The 22,327-nt window shown below is 38.4% G+C and overlaps 1 protein-coding gene across 4 annotated transcripts in view; it reads right to left on the bottom strand.

Annotated features, from left to right (window-relative positions):
- The window catches only part of rttn (rotatin), a 51,297-nt gene that overhangs the window by 23,354 nt on the left and 5,616 nt on the right, over positions 1–22,327 (bottom strand). For 3 of the 4 annotated variants that reach the window (XM_038267348.1, XM_038267350.1, XM_038267351.1), the window contains exons 7-29: positions 22,053–22,203; positions 20,645–20,813; positions 18,794–18,981; positions 18,478–18,593; positions 17,411–17,578; positions 15,641–15,853; positions 15,428–15,540; positions 15,218–15,344; positions 14,780–14,905; positions 12,343–12,459; positions 11,663–11,802; positions 9,958–10,129; positions 9,789–9,888; positions 9,350–9,435; positions 8,723–8,840; positions 8,072–8,168; positions 7,783–7,848; positions 7,488–7,676; positions 6,537–6,779; positions 5,012–5,168; positions 2,389–2,543; positions 1,264–1,483; positions 79–207 (exon numbers count right to left, since the gene is read on the bottom strand). In XM_038267348.1, the coding sequence (XP_038123276.1) occupies positions 79–207; positions 1,264–1,483; positions 2,389–2,543; positions 5,012–5,168; positions 6,537–6,779; positions 7,488–7,676; positions 7,783–7,848; positions 8,072–8,168; positions 8,723–8,840; positions 9,350–9,435; positions 9,789–9,888; positions 9,958–10,129; positions 11,663–11,802; positions 12,343–12,459; positions 14,780–14,905; positions 15,218–15,344; positions 15,428–15,540; positions 15,641–15,853; positions 17,411–17,578; positions 18,478–18,593; positions 18,794–18,981; positions 20,645–20,813; positions 22,053–22,203 (3,360 nt within the window). The remainder of the gene's footprint in view (positions 1–78; positions 208–1,263; positions 1,484–2,388; positions 2,544–5,011; positions 5,169–6,536; positions 6,780–7,487; positions 7,677–7,782; positions 7,849–8,071; positions 8,169–8,722; positions 8,841–9,349; positions 9,436–9,788; positions 9,889–9,957; positions 10,130–11,662; positions 11,803–12,342; positions 12,460–14,779; positions 14,906–15,217; positions 15,345–15,427; positions 15,541–15,640; positions 15,854–17,410; positions 17,579–18,477; positions 18,594–18,793; positions 18,982–20,644; positions 20,814–22,052; positions 22,204–22,327) is intronic. The other variant, XM_038267349.1, reaches the window with a different exon arrangement.

A 22,327-nucleotide genomic window follows, 5' to 3' on the forward strand; every position in this document is an offset into this window, starting at 1 on the left:
ATAAAATATCTAAATAGATGGAAGTGTGTCGTTATAATGAGACAGAAATCAGTATATTCGCATTTCTTTATAACTTGCCTTATCCTTGTTCTCCGTCATCATCTCATGGGACAAGTGAAGCAAGCAAATAATGGCGTTCCTGGTCACACCTTTCCCCATGAAGGACAGGGAGTTCCCTCTCCACTCAACGTAAAAGGAAGAGATCACCTGTGTGAGTGACACAAAGATATCTTCCTAAAAACTAGGACATTATACAAAAAATATACCTATTTGACAGATTAAAATTTATTTATTTTTTGACCACACAAAGCAAATTTAATGGCCTCTGTTTACATTTAGCTGTTTCAATCAGCTCAAATGGTATGCTTGTTAAGTACTGCATCCAAACTAAACTTTAATACAGCTGAGAGACTAATTAGTTTGTTTTTGTGCACCATCAGTATGTGAGACAGCACAGAAGAGCAGATGAAGAGAGAAATGCCAAAGGCCGGCGGAGCTTTAGGACCCCATACTGCCAGCAAAGTCAGAGCAGAGGCCAGTCAGAGGATTAAAGAGGCATAGAACTGCTGTTCTGGACTTGGGTACATTTGAAACAAGACATGTAATCAGAATCAGAATCAGAATCGGGTTTATTGCCATTGTTAGTGAAGAAGTTCACAACTAGGAATTTTTTGTGGTACAGTCGTGCAACATGAAACATATATGAAATAGTAAATAAAATTATAAAAATCTCTAAAAACAATAGGGTATAAGGCATGCAAACCCTAGTGTTTTTAGAGATTTTTATAATTTATAATTTTCAATAATGTATATGTGGAATAATTTTTTCTTTATTATATTAGTATTAGAACAAAACAAAAACAAAAAGAGGTTTATGTGATGTGAAATATGCGATTTCACACATTTATGTGTTGCTTTGTTTTCAAGAGAACAACTACTTTTGACACCGATGTGCTGGTGATTGTTGTAAAAGCTAATATTCCCTCTGTTTTATGCACTGCTGAACAGATGGAAAAAGCAAGGGTGATTAATCTCATCAGCATCCTCACAGAATGGCATATCTGATCGCCGAGATTTTTATCAATTGCAATTCATGTCTCATAAGTGCACTTTGCTGAATTTTAAATAATTCTTTAGAAATTTCCATATTTTTGCATTTAAACGTTTCTGTAGGCACTTTAATATGTGGGGAAGCAGTAGGAGGTTGGCATAAACTCGAGTATATGAGCACACACAAAAATAAACTGAGGCTTTCGCACTCACCTCTAATAATCCGCTGAGATATTTGGAGCAGAGGGAGCTGGGCTCCAGGTCAGGGCAGTGGGAGCTCCAGCCAGGCTGGGCAGTGAGTCTGACCATGCCCTGCAGTGCCCTCTCCAGGCTGGGAAGGCCATAAAAACGCGGGGCATCAGACAACCGCAAGCTCTGAAGCAAGCGCAGTGCCAGCTGGCTCTTAAAGGGACCCACTAATGCCAAACATAGCCTGGACAGACAGGAGAGGAGACAGCGAGAAGTGAAACAAAGCAGACAGGCAGAGGGAAAAAAAAAAAACAGGAGACAGAGAAAAATTGGAAGGAAAATAAGAAATTGATGACAGCCAAGGTTTCCTTTTTTTCAGTTCTAACACATTAGGCAAACTCATGAGCATTCAGGGACGTGGTTTCTTGGCTCATTTTTCAAGCTTTCCCTTTTGGGTTTTCATTATTTTTAAAAGGAGTCCTTTGTTTTGTGTATAAATTCCTTCTTTTGGTGAAACAGTGACTTAAATAGAATAGAAATACCCGTATTATATGGGCAAAAACAAGTCCAAATAAAACGACTGACCTACACACTGACAAATAATCTGAATAAAAACATTAAGCTGTGCAGCCGAAGATCATTTCAGAACTTATCAGAAAGAAAAAAAAACACTGCAGTTATTAGTAGATAATAAGGCAGTTTTCAAGATATACAGAAGAAAAACAACAGTCTATTCACAGAACAATGTAAAATGATAACAAAAATAACTCTTAAGAGAAACTAGAAAAATATATATTGCAAATTTACATTAGTATCAGATTAAGAGCTTATTCATCTATGACAATGTAAACTCAGTTTTGCATTCTATGCCCCCTTTAAGCATCTACAATGCAGCTTTACGGCTCTCAAAGAGCTGAGCTCTGCAACAGCTCTATGTATGGGATGTTAGGCACTGTCCAACAGTGATTCTATCTTTCTTACTGTCCTTCTGTCTCCGGCCCCCTGCACTGTGTCTAAGGGGCATCCTAGGACAGAGCTAATTCCTCAGAGCACCTTATCCAACTGCTTCAGTTATGCTGCTATTTCAAACTAAACCATACAATGACCTTAAGCTAAATGATAACAGGTTTATGTTTGATACCAGCATACCTGTCAGTCGTATTTGACAGTCTGATCATTAGGGTGTTAAAGAAGTTGGTGAGCTCTCTCTGCAGTCTCTGGCTGACATGTTTCGTTACCTCCTCAGGATCGTCTAAGCTCTGTGTCTCCGCACCATGGAGCAAATGAAGAAGAGCAGCAGTCTCCTAAGAAACCAGTTAATAAACAAAAATAGATATTTCTGTATCCAACTCAAGTTCATTTACATAAATGTAAAGCTTACTAAAACATATTAGCAATGGCTTTATTAGTCTGTTTGCTTATAACTTAATGTGTTGAAATACACGATTGTTAGAAGATAATTATGCGGTTTGTCTCTAAATCTGCTTAAATTCAAGATAAATTGATCATAGTTCAAATGTAGAGAGGTCTTGTAGAGTCATAAATTTAGTCCAAGTTATTTTCTATCCATGGCTATGATGGCCGATGATCTTAAAGCATGACGAGCCTTCAGCTTTGCAAGGTCATTGGAATAAAGGTTTACCTGGCAGCAAAAATATCCAAAATTTCTCAACATATTAGAGTTTTACATAGGTCAAAAAAAATTAGATTTCTGTTGATGTTGAAATACAGAAAAAATTATCTAAATATTAATTCAAATATTAATCTTTGATCGTCTCAGACTTTCAATGTGAATCCTGAGTTTAATTCAGTGAGAAGTTCACACCAAACAGTCAGAAGAGTTATAATGGCTTATGTTATAGATTGCTTTGTATATATCTAGGGGCTTCATTGACACCTCAGGGAAACAGCTTTCAAAACAGATTGATGTTTTTAATAATTCTCTTAAACTTTTTCACGACAAGAGGCAGACATTCTCTTCCCAAATCTGTGGGTCCATCCAGATTCATCAAATCAGAGAGTGGAAATATTTTTCAATGGTTGCTGTAATAGGCGCCATTTGAATGAGGCTGGCAGTACGAAAGGATAGGTGAATGACACTGCTTGCTTTCCATCATAGTACATAGTCAGACCATTTTGGTAACAAACAAAAATACATTATTTCTTTAAACATACTGCATGCTACACATGCAAATGTGTGCACTTTCATTGGTTTTTGGTTTTATAACGAAGCTCTTCATTACATTTGTATAACTTACATTTTTTTGTCATTCTTTACAGGAAACAATACAGATTGAGGGCCTGCTTGGTTAGACAATGTCCACCTTATTCTACTAGCCCATCATCCAAAGGCATCACATGTAACTGATGGAGCCGCTAATCAAAAACTTACCACCCCTAATAACTTCTTTCCCCGCTGAAACCAGAAACAAGGAGCTGATGAGAATCTAAATAGAAAGAGGGCTGACCTCAGGTACAGCCCTGTCTTTAAGCTGCAGGCAGCTTTGGAGGGTCACAGAGATGGTGTCATCATTGGAAACCTCTGCTTCTCCTTCAAAGATAACATTTTAGGCTATTGTGGACTTAATTTTTGGGTTTCAGGATAATAGAAGAGCTCCAGGGTTATATTATATGTTTGTCTCTTATTAGTGTGATTAGAATGAGTTGATTTTGAAATTATCTTCAAAAAATTTTTTTTTAAGTTTGTCAAGTTATTAATAATTATAAAATGACTGACTGTTAATATGTTTGATTCTTGATTTTAAGGATTCCCAACTCCGATCAAATAGAAACTTAATACTTTTTAACCTATTTTAAAATTCATACATTTTGAGGAATAAACTGAGATCCTCCCTTCTGTTTATTTTATAGTGAAAAACAAAACAGCTAAAGGCTATTTGCCCTTCCGATCATTTTGATACATTCTAAGGCTAATTAGTTTAAAATCTTTGCTCAAAACGATGCATATTTAAGAAAAACCTTCTATTTATTCTATTAAAAAGAATAATAATTAATATGCTCTTGGCTGTCACATGGTGAAATTTCTTACTGATCAGTGAATGCTTTATGCAAGTGTATGAAGCGACAGATGTTCCTGAAACAGCTCAGTAATTACAGAAAAAGAGAAGAGAAGAGCGAAGCTAACCCCTACCAGGCATTAAATCTGAGTCTTCTTCAGCCACCGGGGAAGGACTTATTGTTTACACAAACATTAATAAGCAAACTAAAGTGAGACTGATTAAATAAAGAAAGCAGCTCTCCTTACTATAGCAGACGGCTTTTTCTAAATAAGAATCCTACGTTTTTGGTTTTTTTAGGAGCTCGGGAAATTATATATAATATGTCTAAGGGGAAAAGCTACATGGCTGATTTTCTGTTGTTATTAGACCATAATATGTTCAGGGGGTTTGACAATCTGTGTGATTTATTCGGGTTTGATTGTTGATATGAAAGCTCCTGCACTAAGGAGGATCATCATATAACTAGCTTATGGAGATGCTTTACTGAAACTGGTGAGCAGCCCCGTATTACAGACAAACACTAATAAGTGATGCTGTTAAGGTTCAGACTCTAATAGAAGAGAGGGTTAATTCACATTCATATTACTAAAGCCAATAATTTGCATTTCCAAACTACAGAATAACTCAAACAACATTGTGGACAAAATAATAGCATGGTGTTTGTTTGCATCATAAATCTAAGAAGAGATCAACACTGCTGCAGCAGGGATTTTTTTTTTCATCCACGTCCATAAAGTGTAAATGATCTGGACCTGGTTGAGAAGCAGCTCCAGTATCCAGCGCAGGTCGCGGTCCTCCTGGTCAGAGGTACGCTCTGTGGGAATTTGTTTGAAGTAGGCATTCAAAAATGTCACAATTCCCACCAGCAACCTTTCATCCTCAACACAGGCTGGACGCACCTGGAGAAACCTGCAGGGAGGGAGAGACAGCGAGTGTGACTGTCACGGCAAGAGAGACACAGGCGAAAGGCTTTTCACAAATTCAGTGCAGGTACTATGCAACCAATCTGCCTTTATTTTTTTGCTTGTTTATTTTGCTCTTTATGATGAAAAATCACAGCAAACAAGCTTTAACTGTAAAGAAAAACCCAAGAACTACAATGGAAAGACATAGAAGGGAGAGAAACACATAAATACAGGCTAATTAATCTCAACAATTCAATAAAGATTAATGATATAAAAGCAGTTACTGATGGTTTTATTAGCAATACCGACAGAAAGCAATGGTGAATAAAAAAAAAATAGGCTCTTTGGGGGTTTTGTTATACAAATAAAATTTTAAATAGTGCGGTGTGTTAAGTCCCATTTACTATGAGACTCACTATCACTGCTATAATACCGTCGTGCAATCTGTGTAAATTACTCTCAGATATTGTTCATATCATTGTTCAGTAAAGAACAAGATTTTTGATGGTAAAAATCAGAGACAAAACCTCTGAATTCCCACAAACTCTGACCAGCTTCTCTGGTAATGAAAAGTTGGCCCACAGCATGAGACTGCCACTAACATGTTTCACCATGGATATAGTGCACAGCTAAATGTTTCAGTCTACTCTGATCAGAACACATTCTTCAATATACTTACATTGTATACAGACCTGATGTTATTTTTTTCAAATTTTGAGAAAGATGTAACATTTGTAAAAAAAAAAAAAAAAACATTTTTGCAATTCTCTGTGTTGGTCTATCAAATAGAATAAAAGAAAAACTATAAGATTATTGTTTTAATGTTACCAAATGTAAACTTAAAGTTCATGGCTCTGAATATTTCGACAAAACAAGGTAAGGTGTCGTTGTTTGTATTAAGAAGCTCACTCTCTGCACTTGTGTAATATTACAAAATTATACATTTTAATTCTTTATATTTACATCTAGGTAATGAAAAAAAATACAGAACGACATAAAAAACGAAGCTAAGAAATAACCAAGCATTTATACATGTAAAAAATATAATTTAAACACCACTCAGTTAAAAAAATTGATTAAATTAAATATTATGACAAACTGCAAGCATAAAAAAAACAAAAATATTGTTAAAAGGTTCAATTACATACTACAAATAGGCTTATTTTGGAAACAAACTGGACTTTTGCACAGTGAATGTCTGGTTAACTTCCAATTAAAACCTGCTTTGTGGTTGCCATGACCCAGGTGACTGAGAATTTCAACAGGCATGTCGATTTACATAATTGTTATTTGAAAAGACAAGTTAATAAAGCAGGCTTTGGCAATACTCTATGCAACATAAAAATGCTTTTTTAATGTGTCAGCAGAATACCTGGTCAACACTGTCTGCCAACTGAGGGACTGAAGGATGTCTCTGCAGCTGTGGGTGGGAACATGAGGTAGAGCCAGACTGCTGAACAACAAGTAGAGGTTGAGCCTGGACAGAGCAGAGGCCACAGATTTGTGTCCCTCTGCCGTCACGATGGCTTGGATGCAGTCATGCAGCGCAGCTGGGAGGTGCATTGCCCTGAGCGACGAGATCTGTGACTCCGACAGCTTCAAGTCAGGGTGAAATCTGTTGGAGTCAAAATGTGAGCAGTCAAAAAATACATACCACCATATTTTAAAAGCAGGGATTTGCCATAGTCCTTAGAAGCAAACAAATGACTGGATAAACAATACACAGGGGCCATTAATGTACAGAAGATAGATTTACTTTCTAAGTGAGACAGATACATCCATGTCATACTTGTTGCTAGCAAGAAGCAGAGAAGAGGAGCAAACATTAACTAAAAACATAATTCTTTAGAGCAGCACGTGCGAATATTAAGATGAATCCATCTTAAGCAGCTGCTCTTCACTCAATCACAGCACCATGCAGCATCTCGGATGAATTCATCTACCAATGGCGTGTTTCGAACATCTTAGTCAAGCTGGTTAAAACTGTAGAGAGACGCTCTCATTTGTTTAAATTAGGTCACATTAGGGCTAAATGAAGACGGATGAACACAATATGCCACAACTCTGGTGCTGATACGCTGCTGAACTTCACACTGGATGTGTTGTTCAAGGGTGATACAATGCAGGCTCTTTGTTTGCATGAAAATCCTGTTATGGTTTCTGCTCTGATCCTGTAAACCAACATCTGCTTAACGTTCCTTCTTCAAACTAAATATATTGGAAATGTTAGCCGCTAAATAAACACTGAAAATGACCACATTACCGACAAAAATTAAACATTTCCTAACTGCATGGAACAAGTTGGAATTAATAAGAGCCTTACTGAGAATCACCAGCAACACTGTGCACTTTCTCCAGGACATTATCTATCCCAGAATGCCATGCAGCATTCCAGGCCACCTGCAAGGCTTGGCGGATGGAGCTTAGGGTGAGAAGGTCAGAAGAAGGAGCCAAGATGCAGCAGTACGGGCTGACGGCGTGATGAGTCGCTGCTTGGAAGGGAATGTTGTATCTTTAGGAAACAAAAGAAAACATTAAAAAAAAACTGCAGCTGATGTTTGCTAATCAGATGTTTCCATGAGGCAGGTAAAGCTGATTTTCTTTTTGACTTGCCGTACCTCCTAACTGCTGCAACCGGTAGAGAAAATGGTGAGAGAGATGCATCTTTGGTGGATTTCTCTGACCTGATGAGAAAAATCCCTAAAATGTTTATAACTAGGCTAAACAGTCGCGAAGGTTGAAAAGTTACCAAGTAACAAATAATAAACCTGTAAAACAAAACGATCATGAAATGTTCATTATGTGCCAAACTATTTAAAGCAAGCTTAAGTAACATAAATCTATAGTAGATAGCTTTAATGTAAGAACAAGTCCTTGCTGGTTTGTAGTATGAAAACATAAACCAACCAGGTCTCGATGCTGGCGATCTCATCAAAAAGCAGCAAACACATTAGGACGGCCGTTTCGGTTCCATTGCCTTTTATTTCCTTCAAAATCAACGATGCTGCAGGGAAGAATCAACATTCGTAAAAGAAACTATGGTAATGTATGCCTTTCTTTAAAGCCATGTATCTAAAACCCATATTATACCTTCAGACTTAAAGCTGAAGTTTGAAATAATCAAGTCTAGCAAGCATAGTAACCTTCTAAATCTTTAGCTCAAATTCCGTGATGAAAGCCATTTTTTTTTCTATACAAGACTAAAAATAATTCCAAATTAAGGAACAATTTTCAACCTGTATCTAAATTTTTGCCATTTAACAAAGAGTAACGAAAAACTGAGCTGTAAATTATGCTATACAAGAGTTTGAGCTGTATTGCATTTTACCAACTCCTATTAAAAATAAGCTGTTGCCACCATCAAGGCTAAAAAAATAAATAAAAAAAACATATCAAGTTGCATCATAGAAATATACTTGTGCTTTGTATTATACGCCACTTAAAAGCAGCACGGCATGTTTAAAACAAACTTAAAGTGGACATCTTGGGATTTTGTCAATGAGTCGCCTGACAGGGAGTGTATAAATGATACTAAATGAGATGTGTTGTTGTGCTTACCCCTGAGAAGTGTGAGGAGCAGGAGGTTGTTTTGCGCCAGGCTGTGCCTCAGAGACGAATCAGCGTACACCAGCTTTCTCAAGATGCATGCACACGGCTCCAGAAGAAGATCAAAGCTCTGGGGAGCAAGACGTTATAAGCACGGGGCTCCAAACACATGATCACACTACGAAGCAGCAACACATAAATGTAGGCTGACTCTTTTGAGGTAAAACACAATTTACTGACTGGTTCATCTCCTGTATACACCATTTTTATTTTATTTTATTTTAGCTATGTTTCTGTCGTCCTGATTTGCTCTCCTCGATGTGGACAGACTTGTTGGATGATCACCGCAAGCACTTTCTGGTTCCAGGACTGGAAATGATCAGCGAACTGAAGTAATTTCAGGCTGAGGGCAGAAATCACTGCTGAGCAGAGCCTGTCTGACACTATTAACATAGGTCACTTCATTCCCCAATCATCAACGCATCACTGGCTTTAGTAAACACACTTGCATAAAGCAGATATATATGCAAAACATATGTACAGCAAAAATATATGTACACATTTATTGTTTTATTTAGCTTGAGTAAAATAGTTTAATCAATTATTGTCTTTCTCACTAAAAGTGTCATTTTTTTTTACCTTGTTGCCATTTACACTGTCTGTGATGAAAGAAATAACTTTCTCTGCGATGCCTAGGTTCTTCAGTACGGAGTGAACTACTGTGTCTGTGGGAGAGAAAAGAGCTCAACGTTACACCAACAAACATTTGCTTAGATTTTGTGTTTGCCTAAACAGGGTGCAGTGGGAAGGAAGAAATGCAGCTGCAGCATCTGCCAATTGTAGTTTTCACAAGAGGAAAGCGCAGTCATCAAACTTTAAAACTTTGCTTCTCAATTTATAATGAGATAAAAAATTCACACTGAACAAAGAAAAAAAAGATCACTGGTAAGAAAATTCAGCTTGCATGAGGTAAAAAAAAAAGAGACCATGTGGGACAGCTGACAGTATTCAAGCATTTAATTCAAACAGTATTTTTTTATTTAAATGATTAACACAGAAGATTTTAGAGGCTCCTCACCTTGCAGAACCACAGAAAGTTGCTCTGCTGCTGATCTTCTGATAGAGAGGTCTACAGTGTCTGAGCTCAGGATGCAAAACAGCTTCTCCACTGCCTCCACCTAGCAAAATAAATTAATTAATATATCTAGAGGTGCTATTGTTTTGTCATTTTCTGTGTGGTTTTGTACCTTTAGGATGGACTTATAGCTGGTGTCCAGTGTGACGTCTACAGGGTTTCTGAGGCAGAAGAGGTTGGGAAGGGACGTCATCAGAGATTGATCTGCGTCTGGTCTAGTGGGGTTGTCCTCAGCACTGCTGGTGAGGTGGGGCAGGATGTGTTGCACTGCAGCTATTCTGACACTGTTGATTTTAAATAGAAGGAGACTTACGACAAATATTTAAGGTAAACACATCAATGTTTTGCAACAACACAGCTTTAACTGTAAGAATAAAAATTTAAATGACATAACAGGTTTTGTAGATTTAAAATCTAGCAGTAGAGATAAATAGACTTCACCAGTACTAGTTACCATAGTTACCATTAGTTACCTTGTCTCTGCCTTTCTAAACTTGTCCAATTTGTGTCATGTTAGGGCTGCAAGCTTCAGTTTGTTATATTGTTAATTTTATTTGATGCGCCAAAAACAACATTAAGTATTGCACTATTGTAAAGTAGTAGGAAAATAATAATTTTTTTATGTGCAAGAAAAATAGTGCCATTTTTTTTTTTTTTTTACCGAGCATATTTTCTCTGATACTTCTAATAAATTTCAAAAAAAGAAGCTGTTGCACATCCAGTTAGATTTTAAGGTAAACATCGCTGTCTAATATTTAATCATTGTTCAGAACAACATCATGTTGTTTATCAACCAATCACAGTAACACTGTGATTGGTTGATAAACAACCAACTACACATTCACTTTATTCACTCGTGTAAAGTCGGACACCACTCAGCAGAATTCAGAAATGCAACGTTTGGAACAGCCTTTTCCCTACGACTTTAAATGATTTGATCAAGGTAAGATAAAAACTTTCACTTGAGTTTTGGAGGAGCACTGAGTCTGAGCAAACCAATTAAAAATTTTTCAGTTCCTAAATCGATGATCACTTCAATGACAAGCTAATCATGATTCCCATTAACTGTTAAGTCCTAATGGAAACTACTCCAGCAAACATACAATGACACACCCATCCGTTTGAACAGATAGATATAAAAGGAGAGCATTATTTAGAGAAGCTGCCTAGAAGCCAAAGATAACCTTTGAGGAGCTGCAGACATCCACAGCTCAGGTGACAGAATCTGTCTGCAGGAATTGTAGCAACGCAGCAACACTAAGGCAGCAACCCATTTAAGAGGCTCAGCAAACATGGAGGAAGATGCTTTGTAAATGTTCTTTTTCTGACACAATAATGGCTGTGCAGTATTACAAAACCTTGCAACAGCGAGACAGCTAATAAGTGTTATAAGCTTGCAAGACAAAAACCCTTATAATAGCCCAGAAATGTGCACTCTAATCAGCCCTTTCCAAATATTAGAATATAGAAAATATCAGAAAGCTGCCACGTATTGAGCAGTCTTAGGCAGGATGAAAAGTAGGGAGGTCAAGCAAAAACATTCTCAAAGCAAGTTAATTACAACAACTTAATGTTTCCAGCTTTGCCAGATGTGTTTTGGCTTTTTTGGCAAACAAGAATATTTGAGACGAAAAAAAAAAAAAGAAAAAAAATCTAACGGAAAGAAAAACAAAAAACATACCAGACAAATAGCATGTGCATCATACACATTGATAAAAAAAAAAAAAGAAAAACAAGACAATACACACCTACACATGTCGGAGCACCTAACAATCAAACCGGCTCCGACAATGGGAAGACCCAGAGCTCCGACTTACGTGGGCTGTTTAGAGAAGAGGAGACGGAGCGCCGCTTTCAGCTTGCCTGTAGTCGGGAACACGTTGTCTCTTGTCACATCCGACATGTCACTTATCAGCAGGACAGCCTTTCCAAGTGACTCCTCAGTGCTGGCATAGCCCTGCCATGTAGCCGCACAAACACACACACAATTGTCAGACTGTGTTGGAAGACAAAGCAGTAAACAACAGGGAATTCCTGCTAACCAGTGAAACAGTAAATAAAATCTGCATCACTTTGATTAGGGGGGGGTTTCATTTCATCTCTTGTTGACATAGAGGGCCCAACTTGTATTGGCCTGTTTGAATTAAATCACATTTGACAGCCTAGTCAAACTCTCGTGTATATTCATGCAGAGTGTTCTGGCTCCCTGTTGCCTGAAACCGAGCAATTAATGAAAGTTTGTTTCTGCCACCCAAAAAAGGAAACAACATAGCATCCAATACATAAACCAGAGAAAAATAATGTTTTCCTTCACATGCAGCACAATAAGCAGCCTTTGTGAGCAGAGAATATTAATATTTCTTTACTTAAAATACATTCCTCAACACTGTACTGCCTCATCTCTCTGTTATTATAGTGCCATGAGTTCCAAACAGGAGGGCTGGTTTAAGAGCCCAGCAGTGAAATTACTTTGTAATCTCCACAAAGTGAACAACACCTGTAATATGGGTATGACCGGGTAAAGTGCCTCATTGAATCTGTCCCAGGCTGGCGCTGTCATCATTAATCGTCCCTTGAGGAGGAAGAGCAGGATATCCTTGGCAGCAATATTCACCTATAGATCAGAAGTAAAGAGCTGAGTTCACAAAGCAAAGCCAAGTCAAACAGCTGCTACAGAGTAAAGGGACTTAATTAGCCACATGAATGCTGCCTGTCAGAGGTACTTATACCTACATTTACACATTTTTGTCAAGTTACAGCTACAATACTGAATAATTTGACCTTTTATACCAACACAAAATATTGTATATTAGTGAATAGGAAGGAAAGGAAACATGGATTTGAAAAAAATGTGGCAAACAATTCATAAATCTGGACTTTATAAAAGACAGAAGAGAAGAAAGTTGAAATCTTCCACAAGTATTATATATATACATATAATTAAAAAAAACTATGTGTGGTGGAAAACTAATGCTGTCCATGGTTTTAAACTCATCATCCTCAGTTTGAAAGATGGCGGAGGAAACGCCATCCTTCGGGATGCTCTTCAGGAACAGAGCAGTGCCGTCAGGGACAGGTCAGCACTGATGGGAAGATGAGTTTATTGGGTGGTCCTAGAAGGAAAGATGCTGCTCAAACATGCGACAGGGGTGGATGTTGACCTTCCAGAAGGGAAGCAATGCTTTGGGTAATTTTGTTCTTGAACTAAATAAATAAATAATATTGTAGCTTCACATTTGACCGAAAAGAGCAGCGTTCTGCTTCATTGGCACAGAACATCAATTTCAGGAAACTTCGAACAAATGGGTTTTTCTGCCTTTTATTGAAAGCAGTTTCTATATAAGAATCAGTCCTTCGGAAAAATGTAGTAGAACTTGTTCTGCGGTTGGAAACAAGCCAATTACAAGGATTCTCATATATTCCAGCGTTTGTTTGTTTTTTCCTTTATGTTTCCAGTTAGACTAGAGGTTAAACAAAATTTTTGAGATCCCTGATATTAGCTTTACACCACAGTTCTGATAATTACAGGGGCTGATGTGAAAACACAGAGCTTACAGTAAAACACGTCACAAAACACTAATGCTAAATCCACACCACACAGGATGGAATTTGAGCAGCAGAAGCATCTGGTTTACAAGCAAATCTTTGGTTGACGCGCATCGGAAGGTCCTGCAGCACGTCTCGAACAGCTGGAGCAGCGCCTCATGAGCTTCTAAGTATCTGAGGTAAAAGATGAGCTTCACAAGCAGCAGATGCTGGATTTAACTTTTACTGCTCAATGTGCACCATCAACCAATCAGAAACGCTGATCAGGGAGCTGGCAGAGAGACAGACACAGTACTGCTGATGCAGAGCACTCTGATCACTCCCCTGAAACTTTTTGTTAACGCCTAAATTAACTTAAAATGTTGAAACCTGTGAGCAAAACATGTTTGGTTTTATTAATCTGGTGCTTACAGTTTGTACCACATTCACCAATGGGGGAAAAAACCTCAAGAGGCAACGGGCCTGAGGCAGCTGCTGCTGGGGATTCCCAGTGACAGCGCACCACCAGTATGTGGGGGTCTGAGCAGCCCCGACAGCGTAATAATATTTGAAGGCAGGATCCTATTCTTTATGAACTGACTGCACAGGCGATGTTTTGAGGTGTAAGCCACTAATCATAGTAAATATAAGAAAGCCACTCCTTGCCATTGAATAGAGGAGCAGCACAAGAATCAGATGCATCTGTACGCACTTTACTGGACATGTTTCAGGTGTGTACACCTTAATGTGTACGCACATAAAAAAAATGAAACAGCAGATGCTATTTTTTGCTGCTGAAATTGCATTTGATGTGAACATAGCATAGCGTATCTGAATGCAGCTTTGCAGTAGCTTTTATTTAGTTATTCAATCCCATATGACTATGTGATTAAGGCCCTCTAGTGGCCTGCTATTCTTACGTTTTTAGATGGGCATTTGTAGCATTTTTCTCCCGTTTTCTGTATTTGCAGCATATTTGATATGCTTAATTTTTTCTCTTTTTAGCATTATATTTTTGAATTTGCATCATTCCTGTGTTTGCAGCACGTTTGCAAATGTTAGACAATATTTCAAGAATGAACTCAGGTTTTTAAAAATGTTTTCAACAAAGTACAGTTTTTTAAAACACAGAAATATCTTTATAAAAATGTTTATAGATCACCCCCCCAAACTTAACTTTAGTTTTCTAAGTCTAAGTTTTTTACTTGAGATTTTTGTGCCAGATTGTGCTGAAATATCACATAATTTCATAAGCATGTGGTGGAAATATGACAAGATGTGGAAAAGCTTAAGGGGTATAAATACTTGCGCTAGGCACTGCACACAACAAACTGAATAAAAACCATAAAAGCTTTGACATATCGACATATTTAAGATACAAACACTCAGAACAAAATAGGTCCAGATACCCTTTCTGCAGAGTCTTGCAGTCCAAAAGCACTCATTTCATACAGGACCCTGCGGTGGAGAAGGAAGTTAACACCCTCGCATGCTGCTGCTTCCTGTCTCAACAGATTCTGGATGCCAAGACAGTCCTAGGGGTAAATGTAATCACATCATAAATTATCACCATCCTCTCACTTTTGCACGTAATCATGAAATACAATTCACTCTCAATTCTAGACTGATTGGTAAAATGAAAAGAGAGGTTGATTCAAAATGTCAAGCAGGATTTTTATAGCATGCTGTCCAAGAGCTGTAACTCATTTGTCTCCATTTTCCTTAGTTAGATTTTAAAGAACCACACGACAGCTTCCTTTTTTAGGCAACAAAAGGCTGGTGTGCTTCAGCCGTGACCTTTAGCGCTCATTTAAACAACAGCAACCTATAAAGCATCATGTTCTAACCTTGACCAGGTTTAAAGCACACTCATATGTTTCCGTTTTGACAGGCGGTGAGGGATGCGACAGCAGCTTGAGGAAGAGTTTCTGGCTCTCGGATTGGAGGAGGGGGCTGGGCTGATCAAACTTCCACCTCATAAAGGAAAGGTAAAGGATTTTAAAGTTTATACAAAGTTGGAATGATTTAAAAATGTAGAGGTCAGGCTCTGGTCTTACAAGTGAGAGCACATGTGAACACATTCCTTGATGATGGGTAGGTGCTGATGAAAAGGAAGCCCATCTATGGTTTGGTCTGCAAGTTCCAGAAGGTCCAACCAGTTCTTCTCCCCCTGCAGAAAGAAACAAAAGGTTGATTAAAGACTTAATAAATTCCTCTATAGTTGCAAGTATTTTTTTTCTATAAAAACGAATATTATCTTCAGCTCATACATCAGCTTGTGCTTCCTTTATGAAGTTACAAGTGGACTCCATCCAAAGCGCAGCTCTGTTCATCCTCCTGTAGAGGCTGTGGCCGTCTGAGTTTACTTGCTCCAAGTAGGCCACAGCCGTCTCCTGCATGCTGGGAAATAAACTTCCCAGTGATGAGTCCACGCTTAAGTGGAAAAGTGCCGTTGCTGTGTTTTCCGGGAGATTTTCACTGGCCTGTTAACGTTTTAGGAAAACAATAACTTTTAGATTAGAAGTGCAACAAACTGATGATTTGGTTGCAAAAAACAGATATTTTACCAAACATAAAACTATGCCTTCTTCTTTCTCCTACATTTAAACAAATTACAATTCACCAACTCACAGGCATTTTATTAGAATGCTATGCAATAGGTCAGCACAAAATATTGAAAGAAATTCATGGTCAAATGAATTTAGGTCTGGACTTTGAATAGGCCACCCTACCACATGCTGGGATTCGAATAGAATACTTTAGTTGCAGCTCAGGCTGTATGTTTTAGGTCACTTTGAAGAGGAGCCTCTTTCACAAACTTAAGCATCTAAAGATTTAACTCTGTATTTATTTTCATCCATATTCAAGAGAGTCTGGCTGCAGACCTGCACTGTCAGGACGAGAAGTTAATTCCAGAAGTTGTATTCGAAGCCTTCGGGAACAGCACACAACACCTGTTTGCTGCCAGATTAGAGTTTATGAGAGTGTTAAACTGAGTATAGGAGCAGTTTAAATTATGCTGTAAGCAAAAATCCTCATAAGACAGCCCATTGTCGTTTAAAAAATGTCTTAAAGACTGAATGCCCTTTTTCATCCAGCGATTCAAATACAGAGACTTATTTCTATGTAGCACATATCTATTATTCGAGAAAGGAGTTTGATGGGGAGTAAAATTATGCGCGTATATAAGTTCCCAGCATAGCAACACTTGATTGTGAAGAAGGGGTGTTTATTGACTCTAGCTTTTACTTTAGAAGGGCTTAGAATCAACTTTGATTTTACTTTGAAAGTCTTTGAATAAACTTCCGGTTCTAACAGCACAGGAGACCTTGCAGTGCAGCTCTAGGTCCTGACGGTGCAGGTATGCAGCCAGACCCCTCTCTCCAGTACTAACCAGCTCCTATGTCCCCCCACCATGATGCTTTCACCACCATGTTTTCACGCAGGAACTGCACACTGACGATGCTTGATATTCATTTTTGGCCAAATATTTGCCAAAAACCTATTTTTCTTTGTCTATTCTCAAAAGAGCAACTTTGATTTCACATATTTATTTTGTCTCTCAACATGACCTGTAACAAACTTTAGTGGCAGTTATTATATCTATATTCCAAATATGGCTTCCTTATTTTCAGTCGTCCAACAAAGCCACATTTTTGGAGAGCTAATAGTGATAATAAACTGTCAACTAACTAAACTAAAATGGTTCTAAGTCTGTAGGCTCTTTTACAGTAACCATCAGCTTCTTGTCTGCTTTTTTCTGATCAGATTCAACTCTGAAGGAAGCAAGTTGCACTGAATTGTGTTATGTATCAAAATAAAAGGAAGTGGATTGAGAAATAAGCAATATTTTTAAGATTGTTTATTTTAATACAATTAATAAACCATCTTTCATTTTCTACCCACCTTAAATAAATAATTAATTTAGTAATGAATCATTTCATGATGATCTATTATATAGTTCAATTAAACTACTTTGAAATGTGAAGTTGAGACATTATTATAAATGCTTGGCTGCTAGCAAATTATGACACACACACCTTCTCAGGAGGGAGGATGGTCTGTAGGAGTTTAATGGTGAATATGGCAGTCCCTATATAGGCCATTCTGTGGTAAACCTGGGAACTGTCAGGATCATCGGCTGAATGGTTTTGATGTAAATAGAGTATATCCCCAAGTTGCTCCATACAGGCTTGCAGCTTCTCCTTCTATAATAAGCACACAGAGAAATGTGAACCAAAACATAAACAGACAGAAAAGTACATAAAAGCACACATGGAACAAACACACACCAACGCATAGAAGCGTTCTCAATCTGAGCACATTTTCTCTGAGTCAAACAGAGCTGTTGGCTGAGAGCCATGAGGAAAAAAAATTTTCATTCCAGGGGTTGAGGAATTGAATTTAATCAGATTTCAGGGTTATTTCGGGACAAGATAGAGATCCACCCTATCTCAGTATGAATAAATTGGAACAATCTATTCTCAGTCACTTTGTTCTGGATGCAGACATAGAACAATAGAGTAGATACACCAGCAGGGGGCAGTACATGTCCTGTGCATCGCTCAGTTCAGTTCAATCCCACAGGAAAACGAAGGGGTCTGGCAAACAAAAGCTGCTCGCCACATAAAGATAACAAAATAGTTCTTAGGTTGCACGACTCTGAGCATGTATTAAACAGCAGAGGGCTGCAGGGGCCCCCGGCTTGACAAGTGCATAAATCCCACTGCAGAGAACATATTCTAAAAGCTGCCAGGGAATATAATAAATAATCCTGAGCGGTTAAAAGGCGCAAACCTATTTAACACGATCTATTGTCTTAACTTAACATACATAATGAATGAAGACATGTATTAACACAGCAGTTATGATGTTTGATTAACCCAGGGCCTGCAGACAATACGTTTGAATATAGGTGTACATAGCTCTTTGCAACGGAGGTATAATTCATTCAGCTCACTCTCATGCGTAAAGTTCTCCTTGACAGTTGAACACCGTATGCTTGTGTGTCTGTGACAAACTGTCTGGTGGCCAAGCCAGCTCCCCATTTCAGTGAAGTGTATCCATTCATCTACATAAGAGGCTGTCATGAGTTGTGTTGACTTGCCAGCTCCATCCCCACCAGGCTGCGATCGTCCCAGACCAGCTCGCAAACACTATCCCTGAGCAGGAGGAGAGCATCACACAACAGCTCCAGAACACGGTGGAACACATGCAAACCGTCTGAGAGGAAGAGAGAAGCAGAACAAAAGCAGAGGAAGGTGGGGCTTTTTTTTTTTTTTTTTTTTTTTTTAGACAAGATCAAATAACACAAAATAGAATCTAGTTGATGTAGGGAAGCAGAACTGGGGATATTTACACTATTTCAAGTTTTTTCAAGCAGAGAAGAAAGAAAATGAATAAATTAAATAATAGACTCCCACCTGTCTTCAGCAGTGGTATGGCATGCTGCATGGTGGCAACAGAAAACTGGGCCAAGTTGAGCTGCTGTAACTGAAGCTCCAGTACATCTTCCATGCTCAGGTCCGGAAGCTGCAGCTGAGCCGCATCAGCAGGGGAGCGGGGCGTCTGTTCGGGGCCCTGGACTGTTGCCCCACCTCTGTGCGAGCTGCTATTGGATGAATCACAGACATAATCTTTAACATCCCTTTGGATCTCCCAGTTAGAGACCTACTAATGAACAGATCGTGCAACAGAATGTGCCTATGTGTGCCCCATCCACATCAAGGGGACGGCGGTGGAGCGTGTGGACAGCTTCAAGTTCCTGGGTGTCCACATCTCTGAGGACCTGACCTGGACGACCAGCTGCTCCAAACTCATCAAGAAGGCCCACCAGCGCCTCTTCTTCATGAGGACCCTGCGGAAGAACCATCTGTCCACAGAGATCCTCACGAACTTCTACCGCTGCACCATCGAGAGCATCCTCACCAACTGTATCACAGTTTGGTATGGGAACTGCTCTGCCTCGGACCGGAAGGCGCTGCAGAGGGTGGTGAAAACCGCCCAGCGCATCGCCGGGGCACCGCTTCCTGCCATCCAGGACATCTACAGGAAGCGGTGTCTGAAAAGGGCCGGGAAAATCAGCAAGGACCCCACTCACCCTGCACACAGACTATTCTCTCTCCTGCCCTCTGGGAGGCGTTACAGAAGCATACGGACTAAAACCACCAGGCACCGGAACAGCTTCTTCCCCACAGCTGTCACGCTTCTGAACGCCTCATGACACGAACTATAAGGACTGTACTCCCATCCCCCTACACAACAATAACCATGGACGCTCCTCACACATACCACAAACTGCTTCCTCACACGCATTCACAATCCATGTATATAATATGTCAACTTGTACCATACATTATAACCCCACTAATATATATATTTATATGATCCAGGTAACATCTCTGTATAGTTGTATACATGTATATAGTGTCTATATTCATTTACAGCCTCAATCACTGTTAATGCTGTTATACTGTTTATACATACATTTTATAGTCTATTTATACATACCCTCTGTACACTTGTAATGCATATTTATATCCTGTATAGCACTTCTGGATAGATGCTAACTGCATTTCGTTGCTTGTACTTGTGACAGTGCAATGACAATAAAGTTGAATTCTATTCTATTCTATTCTAATTGGAATGAAAACACACTCTTACAGGTATTCTGATAAAGAGCCCCAGGTGAGGTAAAGATCCCCTGGTAGAGTAGTAATAATATCAGATAACCAAAAACCTGATCATTCAGAGTTCCCAGGATAAGAACTAAAAGCAGAATCATGAGTGTGTTTTCTCCTCAGTCTGGAACCAGCTGCATAACGGCGGAGATGTGCAGAAAATGGATCCTTTAAATCTAGACTGTTTAGCTGAACTTGCCCAGAAACACTCGGACAGGTCTTTTATTTTTTTCCCCCTCATTTGTTTGAAATAAAAAAATTATTTATTTTATTTTTTTGTGATTTGACATTGTTTTTAATAGTATTTTTAAAAATATTCCTTTTAATCTGAGTTTGTCTAATTTTCTGTAAAGTGTTTTGAATTACCATGGTTACTACTAGAGCTATACAAACTAAGTTTCCTAACGCTGTGGTTGAAACACCCTTTAGACAAGATTTCTAGTGCAAAAGAAACATACTGAAATGCATTTCCAAAAAAAAAAATCATTTACAAAAATAATTAACAAAAGCAGATATGCAAAGACAGTTTTATCATTGTTTTAAACTGCAAGCTTGCCTATAGTTGTCTATGACCATGTACACACACACACACACCTGTTAGAGGCTGCATCTCCGTCCTGACCGTCTCCCCGGGCTCGTTGGGATGAACGCCCCACCACTGAGGGCCGAGGAGAGAGCTCAGCCGCAGGAGAGGAGGCCTGTGAACGCCGGTTCCCCCGAACCTCCTGGGCGTAAGAGAACGACGAGTTCTGCGACAGCGGATCTAAACCGGAAATTAGATATTGGTTTGCTATCAGCTTTTTATGTAAATGCTAAGCAGGGAGAAATAATAATATAAAACACATCACTAAATCAATTCAAAGATTAAACAAGATCAATATTTTTATATGAATTACACATTTGTATTTCCCACACAAAGATAAAGCAAACCATCAAGTCATACATGTGCATACAATCACTTAAAACCTAAAATATGTGATATTGACGACTCTAAAATATCTTAACCTAACAAGCTAAAGCCATTTTCTCCCTGTTATCAATTATTATTGAATGTTTGTTTTGTTTTTTTTAAGCATTAAAAATATTTGCTTTTCCAGCAATAATAACAAATGCTGCTTACACCCATACTCTGTCAACAGTAACGTTAGGATTAAACGTGCCCTGGATTGAGAGCAACTCCATCAAGAATCAAGCACAGAAGCAACAGTTAGACCTTTTAGGCATGATTGAAATGTGCAGCTACCCACAATAATAACCTCAAATCCCTACTGAAGAAAATGTTTACAGTCAGTTAAGACAAAAATAATGTTATTTAGATTAATTGATTAGACGCATGTTTAAAAGAGACAACTTTAACCCAAATATATAGCTACGTGCTTCAAACTACAGGCGTTTCAAGATAATGACTGTAATAACTGGTAGTATAATGTATACAGCAGACTTTGATCACATTTTTCACTTTACTGAAATGGCATCTCTGTACCAGGAAATCCGGCCCCATTTAAACAAACAATTCTCCCACAAAGAAAGGTAAAAATGCCAGCCGGAAATGTGCCAGAAGTTTGCTGATGTCAACAAACACCAGCTGACGTTGGTAAAACGTGCAAAGTTACCTTTACTCTCAACATAAAAGGGTGAATAAATTTAAGTAAATTCAAAAATACTTTATTAATCCCAAAGGGAAATTAAATAAAAATAATCAATTAAGCTTTTATTAATATAATTTGGACTATATAATAAATAAAAATGGCATTAATAATTCCCTCTTTTAAATAAACATTGAAGATGTAGCTTGTGTTTTGTTCAACAAGGACAAATAATTCAGAGCCCAACTATAATTTAAGAGAACATGTAACCTCCTGAATAAACTCTTCTTTCACCAGTGTAAAATATAACAAAACCTCCATGTTATGAATGCGGAAGCTTTTTTTTTGTTTTAATGTCTTAATTAAAGCACAAAGAGATTGGTTTATATATAAAACCCGTTCATAAAGCATTTTACCCTGCTTTGCTGAGTAGAAACCTGGATCCTGATGAAAGCGCAGCCTCCTCTGCAGTCCCACGCAAAGCTGCCGCAGGCAGGACAGGGCAGATGAGCGGAGGTAGCCGACCTCTCCTTTACCTGAACCCAGCCTGAGCAGCAGTAAAAGGTTCTAAAACAAAAAATTTAAAAAATTTGTTGTCATCATACTTTACAGCTGGGTAACAGATAAATAAAGTCTAATCTATTAGTTCACCAATCTGATGTTTGATTCATCCATGGAGCATTATTGTACA

This window comes from Cyprinodon tularosa, unplaced genomic scaffold, assembly GCF_016077235.1.
Source record: "Cyprinodon tularosa strain WSP-4 unplaced genomic scaffold, ASM1607723v1 ctg670, whole genome shotgun sequence".
Classification (NCBI taxonomy): domain Eukaryota; kingdom Metazoa; phylum Chordata; class Actinopteri; order Cyprinodontiformes; family Cyprinodontidae; genus Cyprinodon; species Cyprinodon tularosa.